The sequence below is a fragment of the Nyctibius grandis genome, chromosome 2 (assembly GCF_013368605.1).
Source record: "Nyctibius grandis isolate bNycGra1 chromosome 2, bNycGra1.pri, whole genome shotgun sequence".
Classification (NCBI taxonomy): Eukaryota; Metazoa; Chordata; class Aves; order Nyctibiiformes; family Nyctibiidae; genus Nyctibius; species Nyctibius grandis.
The window spans coordinates 87,717,901-87,737,569 of NC_090659.1; the positions used below are offsets into that span (position 1 = coordinate 87,717,901).

Here is a 19,669-nt window from a genome sequence, read left to right on the forward strand (position 1 = left end):
TTTTATGAATGTCTGATGATCCAAGTATTTGGATTTAAAGTGACATATGCTTAACATGGCTTAGATAGGAAAACAGTCTGTCTTTCTCAGTGTCACACCTGGGTTTGTGTATTTTAACCAAAGGACTTTTTAGTTGATGTACACTGAACATTTCACTTCTGTTATATAAAATAGGCTCTTTGCTAGCAAACTCTTAAATCTCAAAACAGATGCTGTCTTTCAGCTTTATCTGTCAGAGATTGCTGTCTGAATGATACTTGTATTCCATATTTATAAAAAGATATTTCAACAGTAAATATATAGTGAACTTCTTGACTACGTTGCTGGAACTCACTCTAGAACTGTAATCCTCCAAATTTCTTTCATCTTTTATGATGGAATAGCATATGATTTTAAAGACTAGAAGTAGTACAAAGAAGTGAATTTGTTTCTCCTGTATATACAGCATAAAACCAAGACAAAATAAGAAGATTGTTAAATTTAAGGACATAAAAATGTACATATTATGTCTTAACTGGTAAGCATGCAGTATGTGTAGTAGTAGAAATATATCAGACAAGCTCTATATAAACCTCTGAGGGCAATTAGGTCATTTGAAAGTAATGGAAGCTATTTAGTGAAATTGAAAGAGTTTTGATGTCAAGCAAAGTAATGAATCGTTCATTGGAAGATTAAAAAAAATAATATTTAACTAGCAGTCTTACTTGTAAACAACAACAGAGCATAGTTAGGGAAAAACAAATACTGCAGCAAACTAACATATGCTACATAAAATCTATAAGCAGCAGAAGCCACATCTTGCAGTGTCCCTTTTTCATTCAGATTTTACTTCAGAGTATATGCTTGTATTTAAATTCCAGGGACTTCAGTATGTTTCAAATGCTGTTCTAATTCTTACTGCTTTGCTGAGGTAGAGCTAAGCTGTTAAAATTTTCATACTAGTGAATTTTGAGCATAGATAAAGACTTAATAAAAATGCAGTACAAAAGTATGATTTACTGCTTCTTATCTGTCTTCTGTAGGGAAAAAAAAAATTAAATAACACTCCTCTTTTCTACTTCCAAATGCTGAAGCTTAGAATTATTTCTGTTTGTCCAATAGTGGACTTGCCTCCAAACTTGTCTTTGGGGGGAGCACTGCATTGGAGGATGAATCACAACTTGCATGGTCAGTAGAGGAAGTTTTATTATAGGTCAATAAAGTGGACAGTAACAGATGGCTAAGACCAGTTGGTATTCACCCCAGACTTCTAAGGGAACTGAAGAATGAAACAGCTGACCTATGAACTGTGCTGTGTAAACTATTATTTGAACCTATGCCAGCATCAGAGGAAAGGAAGCAAGGTGACAAATGTGATGACAGTTTTTAAAAAGGTTTCTCGAGTTTGAGGATCTATGATTAGCAAAGTTGATACCTGTGGTGGACATATTGTAGATAAACATTAATAAAGAGTAGAATTAGTTAACAATATAATAAATTACTAATATACTGGCAAAATCTTCTAAGTCTCAGTCATGGTTGGAAGCAAATAGGATTTTGGGAACCGTTACAAAAGAAGAACAAAATAATAATTAAAAAAAAGTGTCACTGTACAAGTTCAAGCTGTGCCCACATCCTGCATGCTTTGTGTGGTTTTGTTTCCTCTCACTAATAAAAGGTATAGTAGAGGTACAACAAAACTGATCAAGATTTTCAAAACAAGTAAAAGGAAGTCTGTCTTTGTACAATGCATAATTGTACACCGTGCTGAAGGACTTCATCAATGTTTAACATGTACTAGGTGTAAAAAGCAGTAACATAAATGCGTGGAAGAACAATCTGTCGAGGGTTATTAAATTAAAAGATTTTGCTCTGGAATTGGACAACCTCTGAAAGGCAAATACATGGAGACTTGCAAATAAGTGTATGTTTGACTTGTTCTTGTACTTTTTCCTATGCATCTTATTGATCCTTGGAAGAAGTTGACTTTTGATCCAACAGAGCATAACTATTCCTTTGAAGAGGTTTCTGGAGGCAGCAGTGTAGTTATGATTCTAACTGCTTTTTTAACTGGATCTTGCTCATTCTGTTACTTATCCCACTTAATCTGACCCATGCTGGCTCCTTGTGCAATACTTTTGTGTAGTTCTCTATCTCCTTTCAGATATTGGACACAAAAAAGTGGACTTGAACAGCTGCCATTCTGTTTCACAGGGTAATAAGTAACATTACAGTGCTTCTTGAATCAACTGTGCTCACCTCAGGTGCAGCTACACTCGGGTCCTGTTATTCTGCTTTTGATAGCTTCTGTCAAGTGATGGATCAGCCTTGTAAGCCCAAACAGTTAAGTCTTGATGGGAGGAATATATCTTAAAATGGGGAGGTCTGAAAACTACAGAATTACATGTCTACTGGAACTAGACTCTAAATAACTTTACTGCTGGGAACGTCAGTATGTTTTGCTTTTCCCTGTACAGCAAACTCCATTGTAGCAGAAAGCTAATCTCAGCCGGACCTTTTTCTTTGCCCCTCCCGGGAAAATTAATGATGTTTTAAATCCTTCTAGGAGTTGTATCAGTCTTGGTTAAAACTTTCAGTTCTAGTATGGAGCCAAGCAGGTGTTCAGATTGTAACTAAGAAAAAGATTCTTCTGATTTGTATATGCCGTATTTCTGAGAGTATTTTAGATAGTTACTTCTTAAGAAATAGGATTTCAGAGGGTTTTTTCTTTTCTTCAGAATTTTATCAGTTGTCATTAAAAACATGAGAGCTTAATGTCTTTGGTTTATGAAGGAACTGACATTATTTAGAAACTCTTTAGTCAATATGATAACACTTAGGTTTTCAAAATAAAATGAAGACAGTATTTCTGCTTTAAAAAACTTAGTGACTTAGTTTAGCTACTTGGCTAATTTCCCACAAGCAGTGCTCTCTGACTGTAAATTTCTCTGTTCGTTGTTCTAAAAGAGGAAAGGAGTGGAAGCATAACCACAAGTCAATTTGGTTAATCACTTGCCAGTGTACTAGTTCCTGTTACATGGTTGGTTGGCCTATGCCTGTTATCGCTATGTCTTCCTGCAAAAAAGGACCTTACATGTCCGTCTTAATTACCTGTTGTTTTTTTTTTTTATCTTAGTCTGCCTATTAATGCCACGATTGTACAGTGTTCAATGGGCAGGATGCATATGCTGGCAACTGTAAAGATTCTAAGCTGAAGTACTTATTTTTATGCATGTAGTGTGATGTACATACAGAAGATTAAAGACTGTATTAATTAACATATAACGTGCTTGGTGCTAAAACCATCTGAAAAGATGTTCCAAATTTTTATTTTTAATTTTTATTTCTATTTTTTACAGAGCTATAAGAAAAAGTATCAGTATGTTACACTTACAAATATAATTGCTCTTCAACTCCTGTACATATTATATATGCTTCGGTTGTTTTCTCATGCAGATCATATAATTATACAAGTTTAATAGGATGGGTATTTTGTGGTAAATTAAAATATTTTAAAAATAGGCTGATTCATAGAGAAGCCTTGTGTGAAAGTATCTATAAAGTCAGTCATTGGATGTATTTAATAGCTGATTATAGAGGCATATTCTTCTGAATTACCTTACAATAGCCTGTTAGAGAAAAAATGCCTGAATTTGTACCTTTGCCGTTATCAATGATGTCAGTTTTTATGTACCCTTGAAAAATTATTTGTGATAAAATCCTCTATTTTGAATGAGTTATCATGATGTGTGCATGTGCCAATTCAACAGCAGCATTGTCAACATAGAAACAACAGTGCACATCTGCATGACTGAACATGTGTTTGAATGAGGTAAGAAGTGACAATCTCTTACAAACTGCTCAAAAAATGAACATTAAAACTTAAGGAGTATTCACTATTGTAGCAACTACTGTTGCAAAGATACGAGTTACCAATGAATAGACATTGTCAAAAAGGACAGAGGCCTGAATAAACAGGAACTTGGAATACATAGGCAGCTTTGTGTTGCATTTTCCACGTATCTATTGTAGTGAACATGAAGAAGAATAGCAAATACCCATACTTTCTAGGAGTTTGCAATCCAACTTGATGTAAAGTAATGGAAACGTTTTCAGTTTCAAAGCTATCAGGTAAAACTGTGAAACATTATATATTTACCATAGTTAATAGCTTCATCCTGATTTTTTTCAAGCTTTAGATATATGTAGATGTAAAATAAGATGGAGTGTGAAAGCTTTTTTGTAGTACTTGAAACACAGTCTGTATATCAGAAAAGGTCTGGATTAGGTTATTAAGAGTACTGAACAGTTCCTGAGGCTAACATTTGTGTTGGTACAACCTTAAAGTTGGTTGCTCTGTTTGGAAAGAAGAATGTTCACCAGCTTCCTGGCCTCTCAGCATTCAGACATTCTTCCTACTGCTGTGGGCTGTGCCCAGTATCCTCATTTTATCCTTGTTTTTATAAAAAAACCAAATAGGTGTCTTCAGTGATATTGCAGAACTATTTAGATCTAGTTCATAATTTCTTTCCTATTTTGAAGCAGATTGTCACAAATAACCGTGCTGGTGAGCCCTGCAGCTTAGTATGGAATCTGCAAATGGAGCTGATGGCACCTGTGTAGCGTTACAGTCTAGGAAATAGGCTTGTCAGTGTTCTTTTTTGGAGACTAAACTTTGCTTTGTTCTATGTCATATTGTGGGACAGTAGTTGTGGAGCTGTTAAAACAAACCAAGTCTTCAAAAGACTGTGTTCTGTCAGCCAAAAGACATGTACTCCTTGTCAGGCCTTTGATTTCAACACTGATGAGGACAAGTCTGGAGTGCAGTGTGCAGTTTGGGGCTCCCCAGTAAAAGAGAGACATGGATATATACTGGGGGAAGTCCAACAAAGGGTTGTGAAGATGATAAAGGGATGAGAGCATCTCACATATGAGGAAAGGTTGAGAGAGCTGGGACTATAACATGGAGGAGAGAAGGCTCAGCGGGGATCTTCTCAATGTGTATAAACACATGAAGGGAGAGTGCAAACAGGATGGAGCCAAGCACTTTTCAGTGGTGCCCAGTGACAATACCAGAGACAATAGGCACAAACTGAAACACAGGAAGTTACTCCTGAACATCAGGTAACACTTTTTTTCCTGTGAAGGTGACTGAGCACTGACACAGGTTCCCCACAGAGGTTGTGGACTCTCCCTCCATGCTTGGAGATATTCAAAAGCTGCCTGAACACAGTCCTGGGCACCTGGCTCTAGGTGGCCCTTTTTGAGTGAGAAGGGCTGAACTAGATGACCTCCAGAGATCTCTTCCAACCTCAGTCATTCTGTGATTTGTAGCAAGTTATTCCACATTTTTGCTTTCAATAACTAAGAACTTTTGCAGCATTTGTTCTGTAGCTACAACTTCATTTGCTATTAGAGATCTATTCCTTTGATTCCAGAAAACTTTTTGGAGATAAAGAATGCAGATCTTTCAGTTGAATATCCTACTATATGGGGCACAAGCTATCATTTACTTCTGAGCTAGACTTCTAAACAGATAGGTAGGTATCTACTTTCATAACAAGACTCAGTATGGGTACATCATTTATGCCCATATCCCCAGCCTTGTTCTTTTTGTTTTTCGGTGAAGACAGACTGCAAGATGACTGTTGCCTTAGCTAAGAGGGTAGGAAAGGTGCAAGGTCTTGTATAATTTTCTGTACGCTCTGTTACTTAGTGACAAAATAACTCCACTGAGTGTTCTGTAGATTTCTGTGTAATGTAGTTTTCATGTTTCATCTGAACTAGGAATTCAGACTTTATTTAAATAAATGTTCAGATCTGCATGTTCCTTTTGAAGCCTGTATTTCAAGGGTATTTTATTTCTATTCAGTAGGATGATTTATTTTAGAAGATTTTTTTTTCTTTAGCATACAGATGCACAGACATGATTTTTCTTAGACAAAGATTGTGGGTAGCAGATTACATCAAGACCTGTGGCAGAAATGGAAATAGTGGATAGCATTTCATGAATGTACAGATGATTTCAGTGGCACCTACCAAGAATGTTACTGTTTCAGAGGTCTGCGCAGTAGCTACATAGGATTCAAGCCACATTTTAATGAAATGCTATTCTGCAGACTTCTAACTGTGATGTTATATTTGTAAACCAGTCCTGTCATCACTCTCTTCAGGACTTTGATTTCAGTCAGATCATTGCCACAGGTGGAGGTAGTTCACTACCTCCAGCAGTCAAACCAGTTGAATTCGTATATGGATGCATGTTTGAAGGGTGTAAGATGAATTCTGTGTGTTTCAAAGTGCTCGAGCACCTTGTTTCCCAGCCTGAGAGGGCAGAGCAGTTGGAGCATCAGATGAGGTACTACTGACTAAAAATTAACTAGTTCAGATGCCAGGACCATGTGTATGCCCACAGTGTGATAGATGTAGCATAAAGACAGAACTTAAAAGGATGTACAGTTCTTGATATGTAACATTCCTTTTTGGCTTTATGATACCTGAAATAAGACACGTGATTTTGAAAAAGTTAACGGTTTAATATGTTGGTCCAACTTCTGGAGCTGTGAGAGCTGTCTGTATTTTCAGATCCACTGGTGTGATTCTTTTGTTAGCACGGCAACGTCTTACATCTGTTTCCCTCGACAGTCACCTCCTTTCTGCAGCATCTGCCCACTCTCACTGGGCTGCTTTCTCTTTTTCCACTGTAAGCAGATGTTTCCCATTTTCTATCCTCTGTATACTTTCCTCCCTGCTTCAGTGCCCTCCCCAAATAAAAATCTAATTGCTTATTTTCTTTGATTCCTGTTAGTCTAGATATTTACTTCACCTGTTCAGGTCTTTCTATTAAATTTTTTTCTCTCTGCCCCAGGGGCTTTTTCTCTTTTTTCTTGTTGGAAATAGATAATAGTTTTGGCTCTTGGTGTTGTGGTTTGTTTTGTTTTGTTGTTTTTTTGTTTGTTTGTTTTTTTTTCCCCTCCCTTATAAGTTAATGAGCAAATGAGGTAAAAATTTCTAGAGGCAGTAGGAGGTATCAGAGTTTTCATTGGAAAGTGCAACATTTCTGATAGGGAAGAGAAGTAATATGTATCCTCTGCTTCTTATTGCTGCCAACTACATACAGATGTGACTTAAGTTCTCCTGAAAAAATATCACATAAGTTTGCAGTAATTTAGTTTGTTGCATAATTGTATAACTCTGCATACAATTCCTGCATGAGTTCCTAAAGTAAATGTGTTCTATGCTTATACATTTTTCATTAGGATTGTGATGCCTTAAGTATTGCTGTAACATTGTACATAACCCTCGTCTGGGTAAAAATTCCAGAGGGAATTAGCCAGTTCATTTTGCAGCATTGTTTCTTGATTTGAAAGTTGGGAGTTAAACTAGTAGGTGTTTAACTGCTGATTTTTTTATTTGTGTATCTGTGTATTATCTCTGTTATAAGACTTGCAATGCCTAAATATTGCTTTCTAGTGTTGGAAAAGGCAAACATTTGTATTTTTTCTATTTCAGCCCTTATTAGTATCTAGTTTAAGGCTGCCAGGGCAAGTTTAAGTCAGTTAATAAATTCAGATAATTTCACTTTTTTATTGCGACTATTAAGGAAATTATTTTATTTCCTGTAAAGTGATGATTTGCAAAGTTCCAAGGTAGCCATAAAGCATTACAGTATTTTCATAGAATCACAGAATCACAGAATGTTAGGGATTGGAAGGGACCTCGAAAGATCATCTAGTCCAATCCCCCTGCCAGAGCAGGATTGCCTAGATCATATCACACAGGAACGCGTCCAGGCGGGTTTTGAATGTCTCCAGAGAAGGAGACTCCACAACCTCTCTGGGCAGCCTGTTCCAGTGTTCAGTCACCCTCACCGTAAAGAAGTTTTTCCTCAAATTTATGTGGAACCTCCTGTGTTCCAGCTTGCACCCATTGCCCCTTGTCCTGTCAAGGGATGTCACTGAGAAGAGCCTGGCTCCATCCTCATGACACTTGCCCTTTACATATTTATAAACATTAATGAGGTCACCCCTCAGTCTCCTCTTCTCTAAGCTAAAGAGACCCAGCTCCCTCAGCCTCTCCTCATAAGGGAGATGTTCCACCCCCTTAATCATCTTCATGGCTCTGCGCTGGACTCTCTCTAGCAGTTCCCTGTCCTTCTTGAACTGAGGGGCCCAGAACTGGACACAATATTCCAGATGCGGCCTCCCCAGGGCAGAGTAGAGGGGGAGGAGAACCTCTCTCGACCTGCTACCCACACCCCTTCTAATCCACCCCAGGATGCCATTGGCCTTCTTGGCCACAAGGGCACACTGCTGGCTCATGGTCATCCTGTTGTCCACTAGGACCCCCAGGTCCCTTTCCCCTATGCTGCTCTCTAACAGGTCTGCCCCCAACTTGTACTGGTACATGGGGTTGTTCTTGCCCAGATGCAGGACTCTTATGATTCAGATGAGTAAGACATGAAGATGACATGGAACCTGTGCTACAGAGATACCCAGGTCTTCCAGTGCAATCTGCAATTCTAGCATTGATAAGACAGGTAACTCAAAATGATCTTTTAAAATGACTGTTTTCAGCATGTAGGCGATAAGAAATTTGAGAGGTCCATTAAGGTGTGTAACTGCAGGAGGAAATAGTTGCATGATCCTGAGATCCATAGACCCTGACATGCCCTTCTGGATTCAGTAGGGGCTCTTCTTAAAGCATAACCAGAAAAAAGTGAAGCTCCTTTTTATCCAGTAACTCAAATGTCATTCTGTTCCTTTTGAACGTGGGGTATTGAGTTCTCGCAAAAGGTGGTTAAAACCTGCTTCTTTGTCTTTCGCATGTGTAGTAAGCAGACTGTGTCATTTTTACTGGGACAGCAGAATGCTAGCCTTTCTGTTAAATCTGTGCTAAAAGAAATTTAAGGCCAACTGGTTGTTGTGGGTAGGTTAGGGAAAAAGACAAAAGAGGAGGATTGTGGCTTTGTAACCCATTAGCAGGAACCCTGGGTATCAGTTCTTCTTCCAAGCGCTGCTTTATGTCTTAGCTCAGTGATTTCATTTTTCAGAATACCAGGTTCTTTTCTGCACTGTGGCATGTCCTTACGAGGAGCATCATGCTGCCTAGCAGGTGTAGAGTATTAAAAGTGATTTAGAAGATTATTCAAATTTGTGTTTCCACTAACTCAGAAGGGACTAGAATCCATTTCCTTCAAACCCTATGTGAGATCTTTAAGTTCTTATGCCTTTGGTAGTATCCTAGACAACAAAGCTCAAAGACCTCAAGAGGTCATCTAGTCTGTGTCCCAATCCTAGGCCAAATTTATTTTGCTTAGAAAAACATTTTTTAGGAATCATAGAATAGTTTGGGTTAGAAGGGACCTTTATAGGTCATCTAGTCCAACCCCCTCTGCAATGAGCAAGGACATCTTCATCTAGATCAGGTTGCTCTGAGCCTGTCCAGCCTAACACAGATCTCAAACATCTCTCTTAAAATTTACAGAAGTAATTTTAACTTAGGGAAATCCTCCTAATAATTTATGTTAGATCTAGTTTTGTTAAGAATAATCAGTGAGCTAGAAATTTTAATCCTGTATCTTCTTGACAAGTCTTGACATCTATATCCATCTCCTTCTGAAGCCAGTAGCATATACTTTTATTACAACATATTTTCTACTCTCAAATATGTGAAGCACTTAAATTTTGGTTTGGTTCTTTATTGCTCAATGTTGAGACATATTGACATATCTTCTTTAAGATTTGTTATTTTTAAAATCCAATTCAGAATGCTAACCTGGCCAGGCTGACTGAAGTGTGTTGCATGGTATTTTAAGTATGACTTTCATGACCTCAGACCAGTCGTACAATTAACATTAGCATCTTTATTCATATTCTCTATGTTAAAAAAAATCTTGTTCTAGAAGGCTAACATGCTGACAAGTTTGACTGAAGAGCAAAAATTTTGAGAATACAAGCAATAAATGCAAAACCGTTGTAATTTTGTCTTTGTATTCTATGAGATGTTCTTTTATTTGTGAATTGACTACACTTGTTAGCAAATGTTTTCTGAATTCATTAATGTTTTCTCTAAATATTAAGAATTAACAATGAGTACATTTGTGTTTGCTTTAGCAGTAAAAAAAGAGGAGGAGGACTTTGAAGAAAAGAAATCCATTAAGAAACGAATCAAAGAATTAAAAGTTTTGGACCCAAAGATTGCACAAAATCTGTGTAAGTTGATTCAGTTTTTATGATAGAGTAACGTTGTATAAATGTTCCATAAAAATGTCTTTCTATCGTCTGATTGCCTTATAACCACTTTTTCTCTAAAGCATGTGAGAATATGTGCGTATGTGCAGTAATTGGTGTTAAGCCCAAACATGTGAGTGGATATGAACTGAAACACATTTAAAAAGACCCAGAAAACAATTAAAGGTTACTCCTTGTGTAAGACTGAAATTATTCTCTTCTGTATATATTGAAGTTGAAGCATACAGCTATGTATCTAATTATCTATCTATATTTCAACATATTCATCAGGGAATACTGCCTGCGTCTCCACTCCTCTCCAGCAAAAAAGGACAATAATGTCTACAACATCTCTAGTCATCTTTCATGTACTTTACAGAAAGAAGGCAATATCAGTATTATGCAATAATATGCAAATAAAGATGATAAAGTTTTATCGGAGAGGAGTTCTATGAAGAATAGGTTCCTAAATGCCAGCAGAGATAAAATAGGAAATGATGGGATTATAGTGAACAAATAAACAGTTTTTATAAAAGCATTTTGTTTTTTAACTGTTTATATGGTTTTGGCTTCTCATGATGCTTTTTTATGAGAAAGGTCTGACAAGACCATTGAAGAAAAAGGTGTAGTTCTCACCTCAGCACAAAATACTATAACGGCAATGATTATCCTGCATAGTAAACTTGTCACTGGCTGCATACGGAGGTCTTCTGTGATTCTTGATGTTGTGCGTAACAAATGGATCGAGAAGGCTGGAATTGTAGGAGAACAGTAATTAAAAATACATTTATAATTGTTATATCTTATCTATATTATTTTGCATAGTGTTTGTTAACCTGTTGATGCTATAACCTGTTTAATTGGTGTTTTGTAAGTAGAAAAAAGACTTGTTGTCTTGCTTTCTTCATTACGTGTTGAATCTTTGTTTTAGCAATTTTCCTTGGCTCTTTCCGAGTGTCTTATGAGGAAATCAAAATTATGATATTGGAAGTAGACGAAACACAGCTGTCAGAGTCCATGATTCAGGTAAGGAAAATGACACTTAAAATACCAATATTTCAAGGTAAGCTTTGCATGAAATAGAAACCTGTAGCTACAAAGCCTCTTAAGATAAACTTTTGGCTAATAAATAACTGCAAGAATCTTTTTTATTTTTCTGTGTGGAGGTCATTTGATCAAAGCCCCTTCTCAAAGCCAGGTCAACTAGAGCAGATTGCTCAGTGCCTTTTCCCATTAATTTTTAATATCTCTATGACTAGAGACTTCATAGCCTTTCTGGACACCTTTTCCAGTGCTGAACTACCCTTGTGATGAGAAACTTTTTCTTGTTTATCTAACGGGAATTTTCATTGTTGCAACTTGTGACCTTGTCCTTCTGCTATGCACCTCCAAGAGGAACCTAATTGAATCCTCTCTGTACCCTCCAGCTGGAGAGGAACCTAATTACATCTTCTGTATACCCTCCAGCTGAGTACCTGAAGACCACATTAGGCTCCCCTGAGGCTTGTTTTCTTACAGTTCAACAAACCCACTTCTCTCAGCCTCTCCTAGCCTGTCATGTGCCGTGACCCCCAGTTACCTTGATGGGCATCCATTAGCTTTGCAAAGATATGTCTTTAGAGCAAGACTGTCTGTCTTTTGGACAGGACTCCTACATGCTGTGATGAACTTCATATTTTTGCTGTTGTGGATCAAAAATGTCAAATTGTAATTATTATCAATTTACTAGTAATGTGGCATAGGTTTCACTTATGGAGGATGTAGATAGCTGATTCTACAGCATACTTGAAAGTGTGTTAGAGACATGGGTAACAGTCCCTACTGAAACATCCAAGAAAGATGAAGTTAGATTTTTAGAAACGTATGCTTTTTTCAAGAATGTTGATTAGTGAAGAAATAATACAGGTAATAGAGAGTCATAAAATGAGTTGTAACATTAAGGCTCTTTGAGATTCAAATGTGTAACTCCTACTGCAACACATAGCAATTTGTATTCAAAGGTCAAAACAAGGCAAATTTATATTTGTGTCCTTTGCTTGCAAAATAAATTTCCACCATACTGGAATGTCAAAATAAGGTCCTAATGAGGAAGCCGTACAATGTCCAGCATTCTCCTTTTCTTCCTGCATGCAGTTTGGCCCTCACTTCTTGTCACTTGGATTTCAAAGATCTTTAGACTCTGTTGAGCTATTTGGACTTCACTTTCCTTTAAAAGGAGCTTGTCTACTGATTAATTTGAAGAATGAGATGTTTCTCTTAAGAAATACTTGAAGGAACAAACATGAGCCATCATCTCCAGTGACACTATATATAGTCATTGTATAATTCTCATTATTTCGTTCAATGATGCAGTTAACTTTGGCACTGAAACTATTACTTTAAGGTTATTAGGATGAAGAGAGCAGTTTACACCTCTAAGCTGTTTGTTGATTCTAGTTTGCACTTACATCACTTTTCTTTTTCAAGGTTTTCTTCATACTCAAAAGATGCATGAGGTGTATCTGTTTTATTTTATTTGGAATAACAGTCAATGTTCTCTAAAACAGCATGAAAAGCTGAGAGATGGAATTGCTGTTATGTTCAGCTTGAACTCTCTCTTGAGTAGTCCGTGCTTGCTCTGAGGCTCTCTCTCATTCTATTTGACCTTAGTGCTGTTTTTCAGCTGTGAAAATGTGTTGACTGTGAAAGCTTGTTAATGAAATTAGGACCTGAACAATATCCGCAAGCAACCTGTATATACTAAGTAATTATTATATATTCATATATAATATATATATAAAATAATTATTATATATCAAATATTATGAAAATCTGGCATCTTGATAATTTCTACATGTATTATTTAAAGAAGGCAAAACATTTTTTTTATCTAGGCTCAGGGGAAAAAGATCATCAAACCATTAAGGGTAGTTAATTAATGGCATACTTTTATGTGAACGTGTGGTAAATATTCCATCAATTGCAATAACCTAAGAAAAAAATCTTTACTTTTAGTGAGAATCGTTTACTTTTTTTTCTTTTTAATTTCTTTTGTGGACTATTATTTCCATTTCAATGGTATGTACCTTGATATAAAGAATGCCTACTTTTCTGTAGATTTAAACCAGCTAACACAACCTAGCTCCATTTTATTCTCTATGCAATAGGCATGTTTAACAATAATAGGAGATACTTTTTTGACACTATGCTGATAATCTTGTGACTCTCTTAATTGGTATTAACAGTGGAGTATATTGAAAGTCAGTGTATCCAGTAACCTCTCTACAGTTCTTGGCATCAGAATTGAGTCTAAAGTATTTTTGGCAATGATTGAATCTTTTTGTGTTTGCTTTTGGAGGGGAGGGTACAATGTTCTTTAAGAAAAGGATAAGAGAAGTTGAAGAGCCAAATGTGAGGTGAGGAATAATGTCCTATAAGAGGACAGCTGGTGTGATTGAGTGAAAGTCAGTGTAGTAGAATACAAGTGATAATGCTCACAGTATCCTGTATGAACACAGTCATATATATAACAAGGAATACTGTTAGAGGATGGCAGGTCCCACGTATTGGGTTTTTTTTAAGCATATAGATGACTCAAAAGTATAGATTGCATTTTTTTTTTTGCAAAGTGATTAAACACTTGCAGGCCTAAATCAAATGGAAAATTCAGTAGAACTTAGGCTCCAAATTTAATTTGCAAGTTCAGATGTAATCATCTATATCAAATGGTTTAATCCAAGTCTCTTTGTTTTCAGTAGAACAACCTTGTAATAACTTTGAAAAGGGGACATCTGAGCTGAAACTCGAAAAAGCACTTAAGACATCCATCTTCCTTTGGAAGTGGTAGAATAATGTGCCTCATTGCTTCAAAATTTGGTATCCAACTTCACATATGCTTAGGTTACTAAATAAATTGAACTATCCAGCTGTATGTCTCTATTTCTACCTTTAAAAACCTTCACAAGTATGGGTTATGGTCATGCTATAAAAATGTAGTCCTCTCTATTTCATGATTCTGAGAAGAGCAAAAGCATACATAGGTTTGCAAGCATATGGCTATATTTATTTATTTATTTATATAAAGTACCTTAGATATTATTGTATTTCTTCTTTCTAGAAATTTCTTGCCTTCGCCATTTTTTTCTCTGTAGCTTTAAATATTGTTCCGTGTATCCTAATGCCACAGTTTCTGAAGTTGTCCTTAATCCTACTCTTTTGTTATGCTTCAGAAGTAAAATGTACCCCTCCCTTGCCTCTACCCCCGCTCCTCGCTTTCTCCAGTTAGAAATTAAATCTAGTTCTTAAAGATGTAAAAACTCCAAAAGTCATGTTTTAATCCAAATAGTCATTGACTAATTATTGGAAAGTTTCTTGTGACTTAGTCAAAATTCTTTCTCCTGCTTATTCTCTGTTTCACGTTCAAAATGTTTCATCTCTAGCAATTCAAAAGCTTTATCTGAACACCATAAAGCTGCTCTGATATCAGCTGCTGCTTTTTTTTTTTTTTTTTTAATTCTGATGCTCGATATTGAAAAGATTCATACAATGATCGACTGTTTCTCTTTTTTGAAAGAGTTTTGTGGTCAGTTTCTACATGTGAAAATTACTTTAACATCAAACTAACATTTTAATCTCAGTAAAGATTAAGGAATTGTAGTATGTTTAGAGCTGGTTATAGAGATGTATATCAAGACAAGAAATAAGTGGGTTATAAATTTCTAATTTTTCTAATTTAAATTTTTCTAATTTAAAATGTATCTTTTTACATTCTGTTCTCTTTCATTTTTGCTCAATGTTACTGATTCAGTGCTGGACATCTTAATCCATAATTACTAAATATAGTCTTTTTTTACAAAAATATTTTCCAAATGTAATAATGGTAAAGATATATATGACTACTGTCATAAATTCTTCATTCTGAAAATCAGTCTGACTGTGTCCAAAATCAAGCTCCATTAAATTTAAGTTTGCATTATTATTTTAAGCATCATCATTTTAAGCATCATCATTCATACATTTTTAATAGTTTTTTTTTCCCTACCAAAATCTTTATTTGAGCATGGACAGTATGTTGAAGCAGTCTACTCTTTATTTTACTCTTCCTTTTGTTTATTTAGACCTTTGCTTGTAAGTCTAGCTTTTCTTACAAACAGGAAGAATGAGAGATCTGTGTGTGGTCACAGGGCCATGATTTCATTGCAATCGCAGAGACATGGTGGGATAGCTCATATGACTGGAATGCTGTCATGGATGGCTATGTAATTTTTAGGAAGGACAAGCCAGCAAGGCGAGGAGGTGATGTTGCCCTTTATGTGAGAGAGCAACTGGAATGTGTCGAGCTCTGCCTAGGGATGGATGAAGAACCAGTTGAGAGCTTATGGGTAAGAATTAAGGGTCAGGCTAATACAGGTGACACTGTTGTGGGTTTTTACTACAGGCCACCTGATCAGGAAGAGAAAGTAGATGAGGCCTTCTACAGACAGGTGGAAGTAGCCTCATGATTGCAGGCCCTGGTTCTCATGGGGGAGTTCAGTAACCCTGATATCTGCTGGAAAGACAACACAGCTAGGCACCCACAGTCCCGGAGGTTCCTGCAGAGCATTGACAATAACTTTTTGACACAGGTGGTGGAGGAACCAACAAGGAGAGGTGTGCTGCTGAACCTTTTGCTAAGAAAGGAGGCTGTGTGTCAGCCACTCCTCCCACCAAACTGGGAGGAGTGGCTGACACACAGGAAGGCTGCGCAGCCATTCAGAGGGACCTAGACAGGCTGGAGAGTTGGGCGGGGAGAAACTTAATGAAATATAACAAGGGCAAGTGTAGAGTCCTGCATCTGGGCAAGAACAAGCCCATGTACCAGTACAAGTTGGGGGCAGACCTGTTGGAGAGCAGCGTAGGGGAAAGGGACCTGGGGGTCCTAGTGGACAACAGGATGACCATGAGCCAGCAGTGTGCCCTTGTGGCCAAGAAGGCCAATGGCATCCTGGGGTGTATTAGAAGGGGTGTGGTTAGCAGGTCAAGAGAGGTTCTCCTCCCCCTCTACTCTGCCCTGGGGAGGCTGCATCTGGAGTATTGTGTCCAGTTCTGGGCCCCTCAGTTCAAGAAGGACAGGGAACTGCTAGAGAGAGTCCAGCGCAGAGCCACGAAGATGATTAAGGGGGTGGAACATCTCCCTTATGAGGAGAGGCTGAGGGAGCTGGGTCTCTTTATCTTAGAGAAGAGGAGACTGAGGGGTGACCTCATGAATGTTTTTAAATATGTAAAGGGCAAGTGTCATGAGGATGGAGCCAGGCTCTTCTCAGTGACATCCCTTGACAGGACAAGGGGCAATGGGTGCAAGCTGGAACACAGAAGGTTCCACATAAATATGAGGAAAAGCTTCTTTATGGTGAGGGTAACCGAACACTGGACCAGGCTGCCCAGAGAGGTTGTGGAGTCTCCTTCTCTGGAGACATTCAAAACCCGCCTGGATGCGTTCCTGTGTGATATGATCTAGGCAATCCTGCTCTGGCAGGGGGATTGGACTAGATGATCTTTCGAGGTCCCTTCCAATCCCTAACATTCTGTGATTCTGTGAAATAAAGAAGGTCTGGTTGGGGATGTGAAGGTTGGGGGCAGCCTTGGCTGCAGTGACCACAAGCTGGTGGAGTTCAGGATCCTGCGTGGAGGAGTCAGGGCAGTAAGTAGAATTAAAACCCTGGACTTCAGGAGAGCTGATTTTGGCCTCTTCAAGGACCTACTTGAGGGTATCCCATGGGTTAGGGCTCTAGAAGGTACGAGGGTCCAAGAGAGCTGGTTAACATTCAAGCATCACTTCCTCCAAGCTCAAGATCGGTGCATTCCTATGAGTAAGAAATCAAGCAAAGGGGGCAGGAGACCTGCATGGAAGAGCAATGAGCGTCTGGCAAAACTCAAATGGAATAAGGAAGTTTATGGAATGTGGAAAAAAAGACAGGCCACTTGGGAGGAATATAGGAAGGTTGTCAGAGCATGCAGGGATGAGACAAAGAAGGCTAAGGCTCACCTGGAATTAAATCTGGCAAGGAACATCAAGGACAACAAGAAGGACTTCTTCAAGTACCTCAGCAGAAAAAGGAAGACTAGGGGAAATGTGGGCCTGCTGCTGAATGAGGAGGGTGCCTCGAGTTACAGAGGATACAGAGAAGGCAGAGTTACTGAATGCCACCTTTGCCTCAGTCTTTACTGCTAAGGCTGGCGTTCAAGAATCCCAGACCCTGGAGGTAAGAGAGAAAGTGTGGAGAAAGGAAGACTTTCCCTTGATTGAGGAGGATCAAGTTAGAGATCATTTAGACAAACTGGACACCCACAAATCTATGGGCCCCAATTGGATGCATCCACAAGCCCTTAGGGAGCTGGCAGATGTTATTGCCAAGCCACTCTCCATCATCTTTGAAAGGCCATGGAGAACAGGAGAGGTGCCTGAGGACTGAAGGAAGGCCAATGTCATTCCAGTCTTCAAAAAGGGCAAGAAGGAGAACCTAGGCAACTACAGGCCAGTCAGCCTCACCTCCATGCCTGGAAAGGTGATGGAACAGCTCATTCTGGATGCCATCTCTAAGCATGTGGAGGAAAAGAAGGTTATCAATATGGATGCACCAAGGGGAAATCATGCTTAACCAATCTGATGACCAATCTGATGGCCTTCTATGAGGACATGACTGGCTGGGTAGATGAAGGGAGAGCAGTGGATGTTGTCTACGTTGACTTCAGCAAGGCTTTTGACACTGTCTCCCATAACATCCTCATAGGAAATCTCAGGAAGTGTGGGTTAGATGAGTGGACAGTGAGGTGGATTGAGAAGTGGCTGAATGGCAGAGCTCAGAGGGTTGTGATCAGCGGTGCTGAGTCTAGTTGGAGGCCTGTAGCTAGTGGTATTCTCCAGGGGTCGGTACTGGGTCCAGTCTTGTTCAACTTACTCATCAGTGTACTGGATGAAGGGACAGAGTGTACCCTCAGCAAGTTTGCTGATGGCACAAAACTGGGAGGAGTGGCCGATACACCAGAAGGCTGTGCTGCCATTCAGTGAGACCTGGACAAGCTAGAGAGCTGGGCAGAGAGGAACCTAATGAAATTCAACAAAGGCAAGTGTAGGGTCCTGCACCTAGGGAGGAATAGCCCCATGCACCAGTACAGGTTAGGTGTTGACCTTCTGGAAAGCAGCTCTGCAGAGAAAGACCTGGGAGTTCTGGTGGACAACAAGTTCACCATGAGCCTGTAATGTGCCCTTGTGGCCAAGAAGTCCTATGGTATCCTGGGGTGCATTAGGAAGAGTGTGGCCAACAGGTCGAAGGAGGTTATCCTCCCCCTTTACACTGCCCTAGTGAGGCCACACCTGAAGTACTGTGTCCAGTTCTGAGCCCCCCAGTTCAAGAAAGATAAGGAACTACTGGAGAGAGTCCAGCGGAGGGCTGCAAAGATGATCAGAGGACTGGAGCACCTTTCTTATGAGGAGAGGCTGAGAGAGCCAGGTCTGTTCAGCCTGGAGAAGAGAAGACTGAGGGGGGATCTTATCAATACTTACAGATACCTTAAGGGTTGTTGTCAAGAGGATGGGGCCAGACTCTTCTCAGTGGTGCCCAGCAACAGGACAATGGGCAACAGGCACAAACTGAAACATGGGAAGTTCCATCGAAACATGACGAAAGACTTCTTTCCTATGAGGGTGACAGTGCTGGAACAGGTGGCCCAGGAAGGCTGTGGAGTCTCCTTCTCTGGAGATATTCAAAACCCTTCTGGACGTGAACCTATGCAACCTCCTCCAGGTCAACCTGCTTTAGCGTGGAGTTGGACTAGATGATCTCCAGAGGTCCCTTCCAACTCTAACCATTCTGTGATTTGCTGACTTCACTTTCTTGATAAACTACATTGTCCTTACTTTGGATATCACAAAATATTGTAAAACAAATTGCGTATTGTAATCCTTAGAATGAAAGTAGGGTTTCAGTTCTTAAAATAGTAACTATTTTTACACTAAAACAAAAAGTGATAAAGGACTGTCTAGGTCTTTTTATCCATTAGAAAAAAGTTTTGATAAATGCTAAACTACCCGAAAATGATAGTTGTTACAAGAGCTAAGAGATTGAGTATGAAAAATTAAAAGTAGTAGTATTAAACAAAATATTCAAGCTGCTTTTAAAAAACTTTAACACTTTGGATACATCTGTTCTTTATTTAGAAATCTAGCATTTTCATACTTTAACAAGAGGAATATCTATACTGTGATCCAAGGGTGCTATTGCAACACCTGGGGCTAACTTTGAACAAGCTAATACAGCTTCTGAAGACAACGTAGAGGCACCGAGTTGAGTACTGGTTTTAGGGATATTTTTGGGGTACTAGTTAAAGAGTTTAATTCTTTCTTTTTAAATTAGGGAAGTATGTTAAGCAAAGCGTAGCTATAACTTTTTATCTCTCTGGCTCCAGAGAGATAATTTGTGTATCCTAACTGGGTAAATTTC

General features: G+C 38.6%; 1 protein-coding gene across 1 annotated transcript in view; it reads left to right on the forward strand.

Annotated features, from left to right (window-relative positions):
- The window catches only part of DIAPH3 (diaphanous related formin 3), a 277,067-nt gene that overhangs the window by 107,212 nt on the left and 150,186 nt on the right, over nt 1-19,669 (forward strand). Inside the window, exons 18-19 of the mRNA XM_068421846.1 lie at nt 10,098-10,193; nt 11,143-11,237. Of these exons, the coding sequence (XP_068277947.1) occupies nt 10,098-10,193; nt 11,143-11,237 (191 nt within the window). The remainder of the gene's footprint in view (nt 1-10,097; nt 10,194-11,142; nt 11,238-19,669) is intronic.